We start from the raw sequence: 16,659 nt of genomic DNA, 5'->3' as shown, positions 1-16,659 counted from the left end.
AGGGAGGTTCCGGGTCGTGACATGCAACCCATTACAGTTTCCTTGCAAGGCATAGTAATCTCATGGATTTAATCTAATTAGACTTATAACTCATTATAATTAATGTCTTATTGATGAAAGAAAAACCTCTAATCATTCAACATGAATGATACTGTTGCATGATTGAAATCAAGCCTCAACCAATCCCAATTGGCTGCAGGGCTCATCCCAACAAATTTTGACCAACCATAAAAAAACATACTTGACAAAACAAAGATAAGAACCTCAATCAACCAAGAAATAGAAAAGCTACCATCAGTGCGAAAAAGAAAAGCAACACAAAAACCACATGTGAAAAGGATCGCCGAAGACACGTGTCTGCCGACAACTATTGAATAGCGAAAAAAAAAAAAAAAAGCTCCAAGTGGTCACTGGTGAAAGAATGATTAGTTGGCGGATCAACTAAGGAGACAAAGAGAAAAGTAAAAGCCCTAAGCGACTGATGAGATTACGAGTGGCATTAGGTTAAATTAGTTAATTCAGTTAAGGAATATCATTAACCGATTTAATTGACTTTTCTAAAAAAATTAATCGAACAAAATCAATCTAACAACTTTAACCGTCTTCAAATTAACCGACTTTAGTCAGTTAAATCGATTTTAATGATCTAATTGAATTTTTTAAACTTTTTTCTATTTTTAATTTATTTAATAATATATTAATAATGTATTTTATTTTACTATATATTACAATATTACTTATAATTTTACTAATATACTAATATAGTATTTTATTAATATGTAATTTTTGACTAATTATACTTGTTATATAGTATATATAGTGTATTAATAAGTATACTATTTATAGTGTATTAAGATATATATTATATAATGTATAACTATAAACAATATATATTGTATTAATATTTATTGTATATAATTATATAGTATACATGTATATTGTATTGATATATATTTTGTGCTATATAACTATATACTAATACAATGTATTGTGTTTTAATATATTACTATATATAGTTAATATTTGCTTATATAGTACATAAGTATACTAAGAAGTCATGTAACATGTATACTATATAATAGTATATTGTTATATATAATAGTAAATTGTTATTGACTAATTAGTATATTAACAAATATACTATATAATATATAATATATTGTTATATATTATAAAATAGTTAATTATTAATATAATTTATATTACTATAAGATACTAATATCGATATAAGTTACTTTAGTAATATAAGTTATACTATAGTAACATTAATATATTAATATATATTAATGAATTAATATATTAAATTATTAATATTAGTTATATTACTATAGTACACTAATATTAATAATTTAATATAATTTACTATACTAGTATAAGTTATACTATCATAATATAGTTTATTAATAATTTATAAAAAAATACTTTACTATTGTCTATTGTACTCTATATAGTATAGACTATATATTGTATATTAATAAACATACTGTATATAGTATAATATATAAATAACTTAAGATAAAAATAAGTTAATATAATAAGTTATATTAATAACTTAATGTCATCGTATAGTTTTCATTATATTTTGTATTAATTTTACATTAATTTTTGTATGGTTATATTTATATATATTTAATAATATTAATGTCTAAATAAAGTGTATTTTATTTTTATTTTTGATGATTAAATCTAAGTCATTTATTCATATACAAGAATAGAAAAAATGTGTGAGTTAATACATGTAAGAAAATCCCTCTTGATGATTAAATCTAGTCTTTCTTTCATATATATATATATATATATATATATATATATATGTATGTATGTATATATAGAAAATCAATGTGAGTGCATACATGCAATAAAAACCTTTAAATATACTTAATTTCAAAGTTAGTTAATTCGGTTAACCGATTTCAAAATTTTTTAATCAACCCGAATTAATAAAACCAATTTAACCATATTTTTTAACTAATTTATCGAAATTAACCAAATTAACCGAAACCGAATTAACCGAATTTGTCAGTTAATTTGGTTTTGATCGAATTTTGCTCGCCCCTAGATGAGAGGGAAGAAAAAAGAAAAAAAAAACTTAAGGTTCAAAATTACCCTCCCATTTAAAGCAAACAATGGAAAAACCAGAATTTTCCTCTGCAAATAACCAAATACCAAACATCCAACTATTAGACTAAAAATCCAAAAATACCTTTAGAAACTCGAAAATGACAACAGTACCACCTGTCGAGCCCTGAAGAGGGTCTGTATGTTAAAATCATTTTATATAAAAAATAGATAAGCATTACAATTATGAAGAGCATAAATATGAAGATTTAATAGGGAACTAATCTACCTTAAAGTGATTAAAATTTTTAACAGCTAGTTTGCCTAGGAATTGATGGAAAATAAACACGTTGTGACAAATTTGATGAACCTGAATTAAAAGTAATATATCCATACAAAAAGGAGATTGTCAAAAATAAGGATGTCAACGGGTAAAATACTCGTCAATTTTGAGATTCACGAACTCGAACTCGATTAAAAAATAAAGTACATGAACTCGATAATTATTCTGAATATTTTTTAAATTTACTACCTTAACTCGAATCCTAATATATACTCACTACCAAATAATTATCCAAATCCATTTAAAAACCTGATTATGTAAAAAAAAATATTAAAATACTCTTCATAGATACCCAATTATCCATACCCGTATCTATATACAATAATATTTTCATTCATATTTCATATAATTCACCAATAATTAAATTTATAAAAGCACATAAATAATAAAATTTAAATTTAAATAATCAAAAATAAATATTTCAAATATCAACTTAAATAACTAAAAACAAATATTCAAACAACAACTTAAACATTACAAGTTTAATTAACTATATGAGTTTGTCCATGAAATTTAAAAAAATAACTATATTCTAAAATTATTCTAATCTTACAATTTCTTTTAGGTATATATTTTATAAGTTTATATACACAATAGTATATATTATAAACAATAATTTTATAAGTTTTAATTTCTGTAACATTAACACAAAATAGAAAGTAAACATATTTATATTTAAAGTATATATACTAAAAGTGTATATATATAATAGTAATTGTATTCTTTATAAATTAACACAATATATAAAATATATGTATTAAAAGATATCACAAGTTAATTAATAATCATAGTTTTGTGAATTAATTTAATTAATAATATAAGTTTGTCTTTAATTACATAAAATTAAAAAAAAATCTATAATCGGGTTCGGGTATCGGGTACTCAAGTGATTGTACCCGAACCCGATATGGATAGTAAAATTATTACTCGAACCCAATTACAGGTACCATAATCCTATATAACCGATTGATTATCTGCAAGTATCCTGTAACAGGATATCCATTGACATCTCTAGTCAAAAAGAATAAAAAAAGGAAATCAAATTGCTCATAACAAACTTTAATGCTAATATTATCCCTTGTAGGAGATGTACTTTCAACCTCTAACTAAAATCAAGTTGAGCTCTTACATCGTAGTAATTTAAAGCTGTGTAATCTATTGTAATGTAGTACAATTTGTTCCAATGATTCACAACAATCGATTTAGAAACAGTATTTGTACTTTATTTTTGATAAAATGACTGGAGAGTACTTTCAATAAGTATAACCTGAATATACATCCTGTTGTAAAGCAGGCAAGAGAAAATTAGGAGCAGTATAAAACCATGACTGGATAGTTTCCACAAAGAAGCCATACATGGCCAGCCAATGAGCAACAGAATTTGCCTCCTGCCCGACATGCAAAAATTTGCAATTCCTGAAAGTTGCAACAATTCCTTTAACCTCATTCAACAATTGATGATAAGGAAAAGCAAGCCAGCTATTACCAGGCTTCTGCAACTCCGTAATGACAAACAAAGAATCAGACCTAACCTCTACCTCCTGTAACTTCATCCAATCAGCTAACCTCAAACCCTCCTTGATAGCACTAATTTCTGCAACTATAGCCTCCTCACATGCTGCTAGCTTCCCCGAAGAAGCTGCCAGAAAATAGCCTTCTTGGGTTCTTATCACTGCCCCAAAACCTGCCTGGTGAGAGGAAGCTGAGAATGCCCCTGCACAATTAATCTTGAGAACCGCAGCTGAAGGAGGAGACCAATACCCTGGCCATTGTATTTGTGGCTCGAATGTGACGTTAAAATGATCCAAACTGCTTCTCGGATAATATGGCATCTGAAAAATTAATAGCATTAAATTTTCTTTAAGTGTTCAATTTGGTTAAAATGAATTTGTTGATGATCCAAAGATTTACAGAAGAAAGCTACAAGCATCCACCAAGGAAAATTCAGAAACATGAAACAAGGATACAACTGACAGTAGTACCAGACAGAGCAACTTTCACTTGAACAATATGTAGTTCTCACCATTCTACGCTGCCTATTCACTTGGACATCCCATGATCCAGAAGCACCAGTATTTGAAGCGTTTGCCTGCATCGATGCGGGTCAGTGCCTGCTATTGGTGATTCAGGCAGAAAATTGGGAATTCAGGCTGTCTTTTTAATTTCCTAAGTCCTAGAGTTTATGAATCAAGTGTTTGATAATCTCAATGTTTCAGACAGTATGGAAGCCTTAACCGCACCATCAAATATGAGAATAGAATCATTCTTGTTGATTGTGAAGTCAAGTTGATTCAATAAAAATAATTTTGGAGGGGAATTCTTTCAAAGCCATTTGTTCAATTAGCAAATGCATTGATCTAATAAATTGGAGGCTTTTTTTTAACCTCTATTTATGATTTGCCTGGTACCTTATGTAACACTGTGCTGTATGCACTACTGCGTAAATGCTGCCCCCCTCTGTCTCTGTTGATTCCCTTTATTGAACATGACAAGTTGATGAGTGTGAATTCTGTATTGGTATACAGAAAGTTCTTCCATTCAAAAAATTTAAGCAAGCAAAGCATATGCTGTATTTAGTACTAATTGAGCGAATGTATATCATTACCCTAAGCCACTCAGGAGGGTAAAGGTGTCGATTTGCTGGAACATCATCACGCGCCAGAAAAGCTCTTCGACTAAAAGTGTCCTCCTGCATCAGGCCAACTTAAAAACTTTAATCAATGGTGTAGGTGAAAACAGAAGCTTCAAATATCTACTCACTTTGCATGAAGAGTTGAGAAGAAAGAAGCTCTGACCGATGCAGGACTACTGGATCTAGAACCAACACTTTGGATTGCACAGCGTGAAAGCGATTCAGCTCTTTTCATCGAGCTGCAAGCGTTTGATCGGAAGTCAGTGGTGTTGGTTCTATAACTTGGAATTGCACAACGTGAAAGCACGTCAGCAGTTGTCATCGAGCTGGAAGCGTCTGATCGGGAGTCAAAGGTGTTTGTTCGAGAGCTTGGAAGCGACTCACAACTTCCTGTACGTGAAATATTTCCCTGTATCAAGTCAAATTAGTTATTATTCTTAAATTATTGGTAAAAATATGATTTCTAGGGAGTTTTTCTTAAGGTTTCCTCTGTGCTAGACGTTTTGCGTTAAGATGTCATTTCGTTTATGATTGTTTATATTCTACAACCATTTGGAGGAATGTGCTCCAAAGAAGAAGCTCTCACCATGCTGGAAGCATTAGATCTGCTCTGTTTGTAGTAAGACGCATCGGACATGAAACTTGAATTCCTTCCCTGCATCCAGAGCAGTTGGCTCCAAATATTGTAAATTCGTGGTGAAAATGAGGTTTAAGTGATACTCTCTTAAATGTTACAAGGTCTCCCAATCCCCCAAATCTAACATAAATTATAAGATTTAATTTCATCACCCACGCATATTGATCCACTTATCCCTCTTAATGGTTCTGTCATTATATAAATTGTTTGGAGGCATGTTCTCACCATGCTGGAAGCATTTGACACCGTATCAAAGCTTGAGGGTGTTGCTGTAGTTACTGCGTACGATTCTTTACCCTGCATCAAGTCAAGCAATTACTACCTGCTGTAAATTTGTGGTGAATATATTGGCATGGAAAGGTTCTATCTACATATATGAAAAAAGAAAGAAGCCAGCCATTATCAAGTATCAAGCTACATAATTAAGAAGGTTTAAAGTGCTTCTGGATTATTTCACTCTCAATAATAGCTAAATCTCTGTAATATATGCTTCTTCTTCTTCCTCTTGAAATCTAGATTTAGTTGAACTAAAAGTTATGAATTAACTTGAGTTAATTTCATAAGGTAAGGCCGTTTTATTTTCTTAAATTCATATCCTACCATCAATCTATCGAATATATAAAACATTTGATCAGTTACAAGAAGCTCTCACCCTTCTAGGCCGCCGACTCTCCTGAGGATGAACATGATGAGAACCCCATCCAGAATTTATCTTACCCGAAGGCTTTCCTCCCATATATATGATAAACCAAGTAACCAATTCAAGTTACTGCTTGTTATGGATGGCTGGAAGTGAAACTATATAAGGGGATTCAGGAGGTTTCCCCTGTATATGGACTAATTTCCCAGTTCTTTAGAGGTTCAAAATCAAGAGATCATCTCTTTCAATATTAACATTCTAATCATCAGGCATATTGGACTTTGATTGCTGGGTTGACATTTCCAGAACATATAAAATTATTTTTGATGAGCTGTTGCTATGTGCCCGGCAATATTTAATTCTGGTCAGGATACTTATCTAGACCAAATCAAAGAAGTGAATTTGCTCTGCAAATGTGAAAAACGGTAAATATGTAAAAAAATAAAAATAAAGTAAAGAACTAGTCTACATTGGATTTTTTAAACAGACCATGCTAGTCCATAGAGAAAAAAGAAGATCCTAGAAATAGCAAAAGAATCTGATTTTGCAAGTCGAACCCATGGAGGCTAAAGTCAGCGGCATCGCGAAGGGCAATTTGATGTCTGGTTGAGAGGTGAAACAGATGAAATACAATTATAGGTGGCTAAAGGTCGAGCCGCGCCGAGTTGGTACTTCTAAATCTTAAACAGGACCCGGACCACTCATTTAAATTATATTTGTTGTATATTTTTTAAAATATATTTTATCATTAAATTAAATAACAAAAATTAATTTATTAATATAATAATATTTTCAGGTTGGATGGAACCAAACGTAAGCCTAAAAACATATAAACGGACTTACTCAACCTGTCAATACTTCTAAGCACAACGTATAATGTGGCGGGTTTGAGAAAATCATTCTGCATTTGCAAAAGTCAAATCTTTTGAACATTATCTGGTGATCAAGGTGTTTAAAAATTGGTTTACATGAAATGCTACATATTTACATGACTCTAATCCAAAAAATTGTTGAAGATAAAAGTTAGATCCCAATTTAAAATTAGGATATAGCATATTTTACGTGAAAGACTTGGATAGTCGCCTTCAGATTTTCAAATGGCTTGGTGCAATGTGGACACAATGCCTGACGGAAGCAAGGCTTGGACGATGGCTTTTTTCACAATAATTTGTTCAATCTGGCTCCACAGAAATGAGATGGTTTTCCGTGACAAAGTTTGGGATAGTGAACAGATTTTTAACATGATTAAGCTAAGAGCCGCTTGGTGGCACAAAGTTAGCATTAGTTTGTCATAGTATTCAATTATGGATGGGGTGTAATGCCCTAATTGCGCCGTCGAACCACAAAAGAGGAAAGTAACAAGAACTGCAACCACTTGGGAACACCCATCGGAAGGTGTGAAGAATCTGCCATTTCATAGAGTCGAAGAACCAATAACAGAGAATGGGAAAATATGCTGCATCTATATTTCTCAAAATGAAATAATCAGAAGCCAGCTATTTATATTACTGGTATAGTTTGTAATTCTAAACAATACATAAGGCTAAAAATGTAAAAGAACTGTAAAACCAAATTATTTACAATAAATAAATTTTATACTCTTCACTCCCCCTCAAGATGAGTATTATGTATGTTAATAATACTCATCTTGCGTAATAGAGAATGAAATGGTCCAGGTTGTAAAGCTTTGGTGAAAAGATCTACAAGCTGGGACTTGGTAGGAATGTAAGATGGATCAATTTGACCTACAGCTACCTTCTCTCAAATGAAATGGCAATCCATCTCAATATGTTTTGTGCGCTAATGAAATATGGGATTCCGACAAATATGAAGAGCTGATTGATTGTCACAAAATAATTTCACTGCACATGAATGTTCAATACTGAAGTCCATAAGTAAATGCAGTAACCAAATCACTTCACAACAAGTTGCTGCCATTGCTCTATATTTAGCTTTAGTAGAACTCCTTGCTACCACACTCTGCTTTTTAGCTTTCCAACTTATCAATGAGTTTCCTAGCAATATACCAAAACCAGTAACTGATCTTCTAGTATCTGGGCAACCAACCCAATCACTATCACTATATGCTTGTAGGCATAAATCAGAATCACTAAAAAATAAAATGCCTTGACCACGAGCTGTTTTAAGATATCGTATTACTCTGAAAGCTGCTTGTAAATGAGCCTCACTTGGCTTGTCCATATACTGAGAGAGTATGTGAACAGTATATGAAGTATCTGGTCTTGTAAAAGTAAGATACAATAGTCTTCCAACCAGTTGTCTATACATAGTACTATCTTTCAATTGTTCTTCATCTGTGGCCTTTGTCAACTTATGATGATATTCAATCGGTGTAGACACTGGTTTAGATCCCAATAAACCATATTCTGTTAAGATGTCCAGAGTATACTGCCTTTGACAAAGAAAAATTCCCTTACTGGATTTTGCCACTTCTAAGCGAAGAAAATACTTAAGTTTCCTTAAGTCCTTACGCTTGAAATTAGAACTCAAATAGCCCTTAACATCATTAGTAAGATCCATTGAAGTACTACCAATTACAATATCGTCCACATAAACCAACAATGCAATGAATTCCCCTGTTTGAGTAGTCTTGGTAAACAAAGAATAGTCTGCTTTGGATTGTTGAAAACCATAAGCTAGTAAACAAGTGGTAAATTTTGAATTCCACTGTCGTGATGCTTCTTTAAGTCCATACAATGACTTATTCAACTTGCACACCATCTTACACCCGGTAGGACACTCCCTTTTAAAACAATACCCCTGTGGTAACTTTATGAAAACAGTTTCATTTAAATCCCCATTCAAGAAAGCATTATTAAGCTGAGTAAAAAACCAGTCTTTAATAGCTACCAATGCTAAAAATAGCCGAATAATGGTATGTTTCACCACAGGACTGAATGTCTCTTGATAATCAAATCTTGCCCTTTGATTATAACCTTTGGCTACTAATCGGGCTTTATATCACTCAGCAGAGTCATCAGCATTTAGCTTAACCTTGTAGACCCATTTACATCCAATAGCATGAGAATTAGGAGGTAAAGGTACCACTGTCCATGTCCCATTTGCCTCTAAAGCATCTAATTCAGATTGCATAGCCTCCCTCCATTGAACATGTTTTACAGCTTGATGATAATAGGTGGGTTCAAGTATATGAGACAAAGCTACTGTAAAAACTTTATGATCGGGTGAGAGTTGATTACTAGACAAATATTTGGTGATGGGATATTTGGTAACAAAATTGGCTTGTGTAGGAAAGGTACAATGATAAGCCTCAAGGTATTTTGGTGGGTGTCTTTGTCTAGTACTTTTTCTAATATTAGATGGTGAATTATGTAGATGTGGTTCTTCAGCAGGTAGAATTGTAGGTTCACTCAACTCAGGCAAATTAGCATTTAAATCATGCAAATCCATTTTGAAAATAGAAGCAGAAGTATCAACAACAGAATCAAAAGAATTATCAGCAACAGGAACAGAACTATTGTCAGATATTGGTTGAGAAGGAATATCAACAAAATGTGTATCTGGAACAACTAAAAGGTGGGTAGGTAAAGAAGCATCATGTGAAGAAGACAAATCAGAAACAGAACGTGAAGTTGATTGATGTTGCTGGAAAGGAAATAAAGCTTGTAACCTTTAATACCTAATGGATATCCCAAAAAAATACATTTTCTAGCCCTAGGTTCAAACTTTTTTCTTTTGTGTGATAAAGTTGATGCAAAACATAAAGAACCAAATACTATAAGATGTGAATATGAAGGTGGTTTATGAAAAGTTTTTCAAATGGAGTTTGATCATGTAAAACCAGTGTGGACACCCTATTTATTATATGAGCAGCAACCAAAATTGCATCACCCCAAAATTTTAAAGGAAGATTAGCTTGAAATAAAAGTGATCTAGCTACAACTAGAAGATGCTGATGCTTTCTTTCAACAATACTGTTTTGTTGGGGGGTCTTAACACAAGAAAGTTGGTGCATAATTCCCTTAGAACTAAAAAAATTAGTGAGATTAAATTCTGAACCATTATTTGACCTTATTTGTTTGATTGAAACATAAAATTGATTCAAAATCAGATTATAAAATGCAGGTAAAATCATGGAAACTTCTGACTTGTATTTCATTAAAAATACCCATGTAAACCTAGTGTATTCATCAACAATAGTAAGGAAAAACCTATGTCTTGAAATTGTAGAAACTTCATATGGTCCCCAAATATCAACATTTATTAGTTCAAAAACAAATGTAACAGAAGGTACATGAATTGGAAAAGGAAGCCTTTTCTGTTTAGCAAGAAGACATACATCACAAAAAAAAATTTCTGTACAAGAAACATGTGAGACCTTGACCTTTATAGACTCGTAGATAGAAATATACGCGATACCCCTAATCAGGGGTAATTTCATCATTTTCTCAATAAGCCCATAAAAGTAAGTTTTAAACAATATTATGGCTTAAGTAGGCCTAAAGCATAAATGAATGATGAAAATATGGGTGAAATGACAAGAAAATAAAATTTTTGATGATTTTCATGTTCTAGGGGCAAAACGATAATTTTACGAGTTTACGGGGGCAAAGTTGGAATTTTAAAATTTTACACCACCTAACACTTGTCATGCCCATGGATTTAAGCCATTAACATTTTACATTGTGGATAATTGAAACATTTTATGTGGTGGAGAGAGATTGCTTAATAGATAAGTATTACACATGGACCAATGGAAACATGCCATGTGTCAAGCTTGGATCATTCTAGAATTTCCTTGTAAAATCTATTTAAAACTCTCTTAGTCTCACCCATATGGTTGGCCAAAGCATGAAGTGAAGAGGAAAGGAAAGAATACAAACCCTAGGTGAGAAAATTGAGGAAAAAGTGTGGGATTCCAAGGAATTAAGCAAGGTCAAGTGAAAATTCTTTATTTTTACTTAAGATTTACAATACCCATGCTTTATTTTCTTATTTCTATGGTTGAGAAACATGATTTCATAGTGAATAAGTGGTAGGCAAAATGGGTATGGAGAGAGAATGATCTTGGATTGGTTTGATTTTTAGGTATGTTAGTGTTTTTAGGTGATTAATGATGTGTAGCATGAAAACAAGTGAAGAAAACCACCAAAGGTTTGGTGCCCATCAATAGCTGAATTCTCTAAGTGAATAATGAGGAAGAAGGGGATGTTATTCTAGGTGATTTGATTAAGAAATAATAGTTTTTGGTGTAGGAATTAATGAATAATGGTGAGAAAATTAAGTAGGAAAAATCACGGAGTTAGTGTACCATTGTTGGCCAAAGTTCCAAGAAGAAAAATGAAGGTAAATTTTGCCTAATTGTGTGTTAATTAGTTTGTACTTGGTGAATTGAGGGATTGGAAAAGAAATGGAGCAAGTTGAAGTGAAATTAAACGCATTGGCCAATTTATCAGATGAAAAATCGACTTAGGCCAATACCGGGTCTAGTGGCTACCCATGCATTTTTCATTTCATATCATATATATATATATATCGAGCCTGAAATAGCTTACGACCGTTAGACATAATTTAATTGGAATATGTGTCATGGATTATGGCTAGGTGGTAAGCCATTGGATAGGGTAAAAGACTGTACTCACGAATTGAAAATAGGAGTACTTCTACTCCTAATACCGGTGAGTGGACTTGCATTTCAAAACTTGTTTTGGAGATATAATGTATTTGTCAAACATTTGAATGGATTATCCAGCTGTTCATAAAAACAAGTGCCTTGGGAACAAGCTTTTGATAGATTGTCTTCATCTTGTGACATGTGACTATTATTGATTCATGCACTACCACATTGTGTTGATATATATATATGAATACATTATTGTGTAATAATATTGACTTGGCTATGTGAGAGTAGGGAGTGCGCATAAGTCGATGATGACTCGGTTATGTGCGAGGAGGGAGTGCGCATAACCCGGTGATGACCTAGTTATGTGCGAGTAGCGAGTGCGCATAACCCGGTGATGACCTAGCCATGTGCGAGTAGGGAGTGCGCATGAGCTGGGAATGATGATGATGGGATGGTGTGTATGATAATTATGATGGGATGGTGTGCATGATGATTATGGGTATATGGTTGTAAATGCAAATATGTGAGCATTTGATTTGTTGAAATTTGGGAGTTTACATGTGTTATATGTTGCTATTGTTATTTTAGCAAGATGGTTTGTTTTAAGGGAAAATGAGACTTTTTCCTTGATGTTTTGAAACTCGCTATAGTGAGAAACTCTCAAGTTTGAGGGCCTTCACCAAACTTGGTTCTCGCTACAATGAGAATGAAGTTCGTTGCAGCGAGAAACTTTATGTTCATTTTGGCTAACTTGTGGGTTTTGCTATATTTTTCGATTCTTTGGTTCCGTAGTTGAGTATGGATCTTTTAAGTAATTTACTTATGAGGGGTTTTTCTAAAAACGAGAACAAATTGCATTGTTTTGAGAAAATGAGTGCATCATGATTTCGATAAACATTTCTTATGGTATGCTTGTTCCCTTCTTCTTCACTCACTGAGTTTATGCTCACCGCTTTCAACTTCATGTTTTCATATTAAGAGACAGTCGGTAACTAGGACGAGGTGTCCTCGTGGGCTTGTATCCATCTTTTGGTAGGTGTCTCGACATTCAGTAGCTGTACATTCGTTCGAGTCTCTCCGTTGGACATCGATTCTCCTTTTGTTGTGTATAGACGAACCTAATGTGAATTATTAAGATACATGTGTAGACAGTGTATATAAACTTGTTTGGTATGCCAGTATGAAGTGGCAATGCTTAATATTATTTTGATTCTAAGTTATGATATATGACTTAGTAGTTTATGATGGAATGATGAACATGTGAGATTGATAGGCTTGCTTGGGCTTAATGGCCTACGTCCATTGGGCCCATGCGCCAGTCATGACCTAAAAATTTCGGTCGTGACAAAACACTAGGAAAATGTTGATGAATCTATTTTATTTTCTTGGGTGGAATGTGCCCTAATCTAAAGTGCCACAAATCAAAAACATTAGACAAACTATTACAAGAATTAACAGAATGAAAAATTGTATTTCTGTCCTTTTGAAACTGTGCAACTAGTTGTGCATCCAACTCCTTTTGTAAGAGATATAAGCCATCCCTCACTCTAGCACCCCCAGTCACTTTCTAGGAAACTAGATCCTGTATAATGCAATATGAATCAGTAAAAAATAAATGTTGTTTTTGACACTTTGCTAACTTGTTAACAGAAATCAGGTTGAATTTAAAACTCGATACACACAAAACATTCTCTAAAATCAAATCTCCTAATTTTGCAGTGCCCATATGGGATACCAAGACATTCATTTTGTTTGGCAATTGAACAAAAACATCATGAACTTTCCTATATGCAGTAAAATTTTTAAGATTACAAGCTATATGATCAGTAACACTAGTATCAAGTATCCAGGCATCACTATTCAGAAATGAACTCATTGAAGCAACTATACTATTTGCAAAGGAATATGAACAGGAATCATTAAAAGAATGATAAACATGATTGAAAGACTTACCTGCCACGGTTGAATTTACCAAAGCAGTCTTACTTTGCTGACTGGATGTTGTAGGAGTATCATATTGATTGATTGATGGTTGTTCATTGATGAGAGACAGCAGCTTATGAATTTGATCCTTAGAAAGGCTGATTTGAGACATTAAACCGTTGATACCCTCATATTCAGCTTCATCAGACTTGGCCACAGAAGTCACATTGTTGGCAGAATAATATTGACTCCTTTTATTATTACCATTAGATTTGTTCTTGTTGAACTTAACATCTGCAGGAAATCCAATCAGTCGATAACACTTCTCCTTTAAGTGCCCCTTCTTTCCACAATGTGAGCATAAGAAATCAGATTTTCCCTTTGATTTTTCACTAGCAACTACTGACATAGCAGCAGTCTCACTTAATGGTTGAACCGTGACATGGAAATTCCTCTGATTTTCTTCCTTTAAAACAAGATTATATGCCTTATCCAAAGATGGAAAAGGCTTCATCATTATAATTTGTGATCTTAGAGCAGAAAAGCTATCATTCAATCCATTTAAGAATCGAAAGATATTATCCTTAGCCATCTGATCAACAAATTCCTGAAAACCTCCACAAGTACACTTAGGTAGGGGGCGAACACTACGCAACTCTTCCCAAACAGAATTCAACTCAATAAAATACAGATCAACTGATCTACTTCCTTGAGTAATGCCATTAAGTGTGTGCTGCAAATTACAAATTCTAACACCATCTGGCAATGAAAACCTACATTTTAGGGTTTCCCAGATTTGAGCCACATTACTCATATAGAAAACAATGGAAGCAATTAATGGTGTTAAAGATTCAAGCAACCAGGCAACAATCAGATTATTGCATTTTATCCACGGCATATACAATTTGTCAGTAACTAAGGGTTGAGGAATCGTACCATCAATAAACCCTAGCTTATTGCGTATGGACAAGGCAAGATAAAATGACCTACTCCATGCTGAGTAATTTGTTGAAGTAAGCTTTGGAGTAATGGAGACTGAACCGTGATGATCTGAGTGATGCACAAAGTAAGCCGAGTGTGGATCGTCCAAAGGAGAACCCCCATGTGCTGACTCGGTCGTATCAATTCACATCAAGAAGATATTTTTCTCACAAGAATTAAACCACAAAAAAAATTAAATCGTCAAAAAAATCCTCAAGAAATACAGATCTGAGCAAAAAGAATCAACCCCTAGCAACAGTCGATTCCTAACCAAATCTGCAAGAAATAAGAAGGATTAGATCAAGAATCTGGAATGATTGATCTGACAAACTAATTCACACACAAAACCCCAAATAATCTACCAAAAAACACGACGAAGAATCGATTCTCCTAATGGCTGAATCGTCGATCGCAATCCTTGAGATAAACACTGTTACTGTATAATAAGGAGAAATATGAATGGGCCTACAAGAAATCAAAGAAAAATAGTTCAGGAACCCCAGATCGGGGCTCTGATACCATGTGAAGAATCTATCATTTCATAGAATCGAAGAACTAAGAACAGAGAATGAAAAAATATTCTGCATCTATATTTCTCAAAATGAAATAGTCAGCAGCCAGCTATTTATATTGCTGGTATAGTTTGTAATTCTAAACAATACATAAGGCTAAAAATGTAAAAGAACTGTAAAACCAAATTATTTACAATAAATAAATTTTATACTCTTCAGAAGGGTTGATGAAATTTAATATTGATAGGTCGTTAAGAGGAAAGCCAACGTAAGTAGGCATCGATGGTGTCTTACGAGATAATAATGGCTTGGTTAAGATTATGTTCTTAAAAGCTGTTGGTATTATGGATTCCAATGTGGTAGAATTGTTAGCTATTAAAGAAGCATTTGTAATTTTTACAGTGCCTAAGTGCGTTAACACTAATTAGCTTATGGTGGAGAAGGATTCATCCAACGTGGTTGGTTGGGTAAAAAATCCAAGAGAATGAATGCCCATATGTTAATCATTGAAAACGTTGTGGCTCAAATTCCCAAATGGCAAATCCAACATACGTTGCGTGAAGCAAACGAGTAGGTTGTCTCTTTAGCAAAAGAGGGAGTTCGAAGTGCCCATGATATGATGATGGTAATGGAGTAACACTAGTAGCATGGTGGACGATAGGGTGAGAGGTTTATTGCTCATTTGATGGTGTTCTTTCCATCTTGTTCACTGAATTTTCGTAAGTTTTCGTTTGTTTTCAATCACTTAGAGATACTAATAGCTTGGTCTTGGCCAAAAGTAGTCTTGTGTTTTGTTTGTGCTTTAGGTTATCTTAGTTGGAGAGATTGGTTAGTGGGCTCTAAGGGAAAGACTAGGTACATTGTTAAAACTAGTAAGAAAAAAGTGTGGAAATAAAGAAAATAGAAAAAGTCAAGACCAAAAAAAAAGAAAAGAAAAAACAATAAACAAATGGAAATGAAGGAATTGATGGGAATGTGAAATTGTGGCTTTTGATAGTTGGGTATTACGATTGTTCCTTTGTTTGGTTGCCATTATTGTGGGATTGGTTCTAAGGTGTAGGAGTACTAGACTTGGCAATTTTGAACACGATACGTTAACACGACACGAGTTAAACAGGCTTTGGGTTTAGTTTTAACGTGTTTCGTGTCTAATCGTGTTTGACACGTTAACACATGAAAATTTTCATGTCTTAATGTGTCAAACACGATAAACACATTTAAAACACGTTTAAACATGTTTACTTAATTGTGTTATCATGTTTAATCGTGTTATCGTGTTTAAACGTATATACGTGACACATTTATTAACCTATTAAAAATTAATAGTT

At 33.1% G+C, this 16,659-nt stretch overlaps 2 protein-coding genes across 7 annotated transcripts; both read right to left on the bottom strand.

The window, feature by feature from the left end:
• Positions 1 to 3,602: 3,602 nt before the first annotated feature.
• Positions 3,603 to 6,576, bottom strand: LOC18601503 (uncharacterized). Of its 6 annotated transcripts, XM_088805256.1 has the most exons (9): positions 6,323 to 6,576; positions 5,896 to 5,967; positions 5,620 to 5,688; positions 5,197 to 5,442; positions 5,007 to 5,090; positions 4,810 to 4,875; positions 4,425 to 4,490; positions 3,934 to 4,233; positions 3,603 to 3,817 (listed from the first exon to the last, which is right to left on the bottom strand). In XM_088805256.1, exons 1-9 carry the CDS (start codon positions 6,404 to 6,406, stop codon positions 3,707 to 3,709), a joined length of 1,098 nt encoding a protein of 365 aa, XP_088661382.1. In that variant the 5' UTR covers positions 6,407 to 6,576; the 3' UTR covers positions 3,603 to 3,706. The 6 variants fall into 6 exon arrangements, with proteins under 6 accessions (XP_088661382.1, XP_017974836.2, XP_088661379.1 ...); XM_018119347.2 differs by having other exon boundaries at positions 3,603 to 4,233; positions 6,323 to 6,575; XM_088805253.1 differs by lacking the exon at positions 4,425 to 4,490 and having other exon boundaries at positions 3,603 to 4,233; positions 6,323 to 6,575.
• Positions 6,577 to 9,292: 2,716 nt separating this feature from the next.
• On the bottom strand, positions 9,293 to 14,736 carry LOC108661577 (uncharacterized). Its single transcript, XM_018119010.1, has 3 exons — positions 13,869 to 14,736; positions 13,651 to 13,799; positions 9,293 to 9,937 (listed from the first exon to the last, which is right to left on the bottom strand). The coding sequence occupies exons 1-3, from the start codon at positions 14,734 to 14,736 to the stop codon at positions 9,293 to 9,295; spliced, it is 1,662 nt and encodes a 553-aa protein (XP_017974499.1).
• Between the last annotated feature and the right edge of the window lie 1,923 nt (positions 14,737 to 16,659).

The sequence above is a fragment of the Theobroma cacao genome, chromosome 4 (assembly GCF_053813885.1).
Source record: "Theobroma cacao isolate CCN51 chromosome 4, ASM5381388v1, whole genome shotgun sequence".
In the NCBI taxonomy this organism is placed as follows: Eukaryota; Viridiplantae; Streptophyta; class Magnoliopsida; order Malvales; family Malvaceae; genus Theobroma; species Theobroma cacao.
The sequence above is the reverse complement of the archived record's forward strand: the minus strand, read 5'-3'. Positions and strand labels throughout refer to the sequence as shown.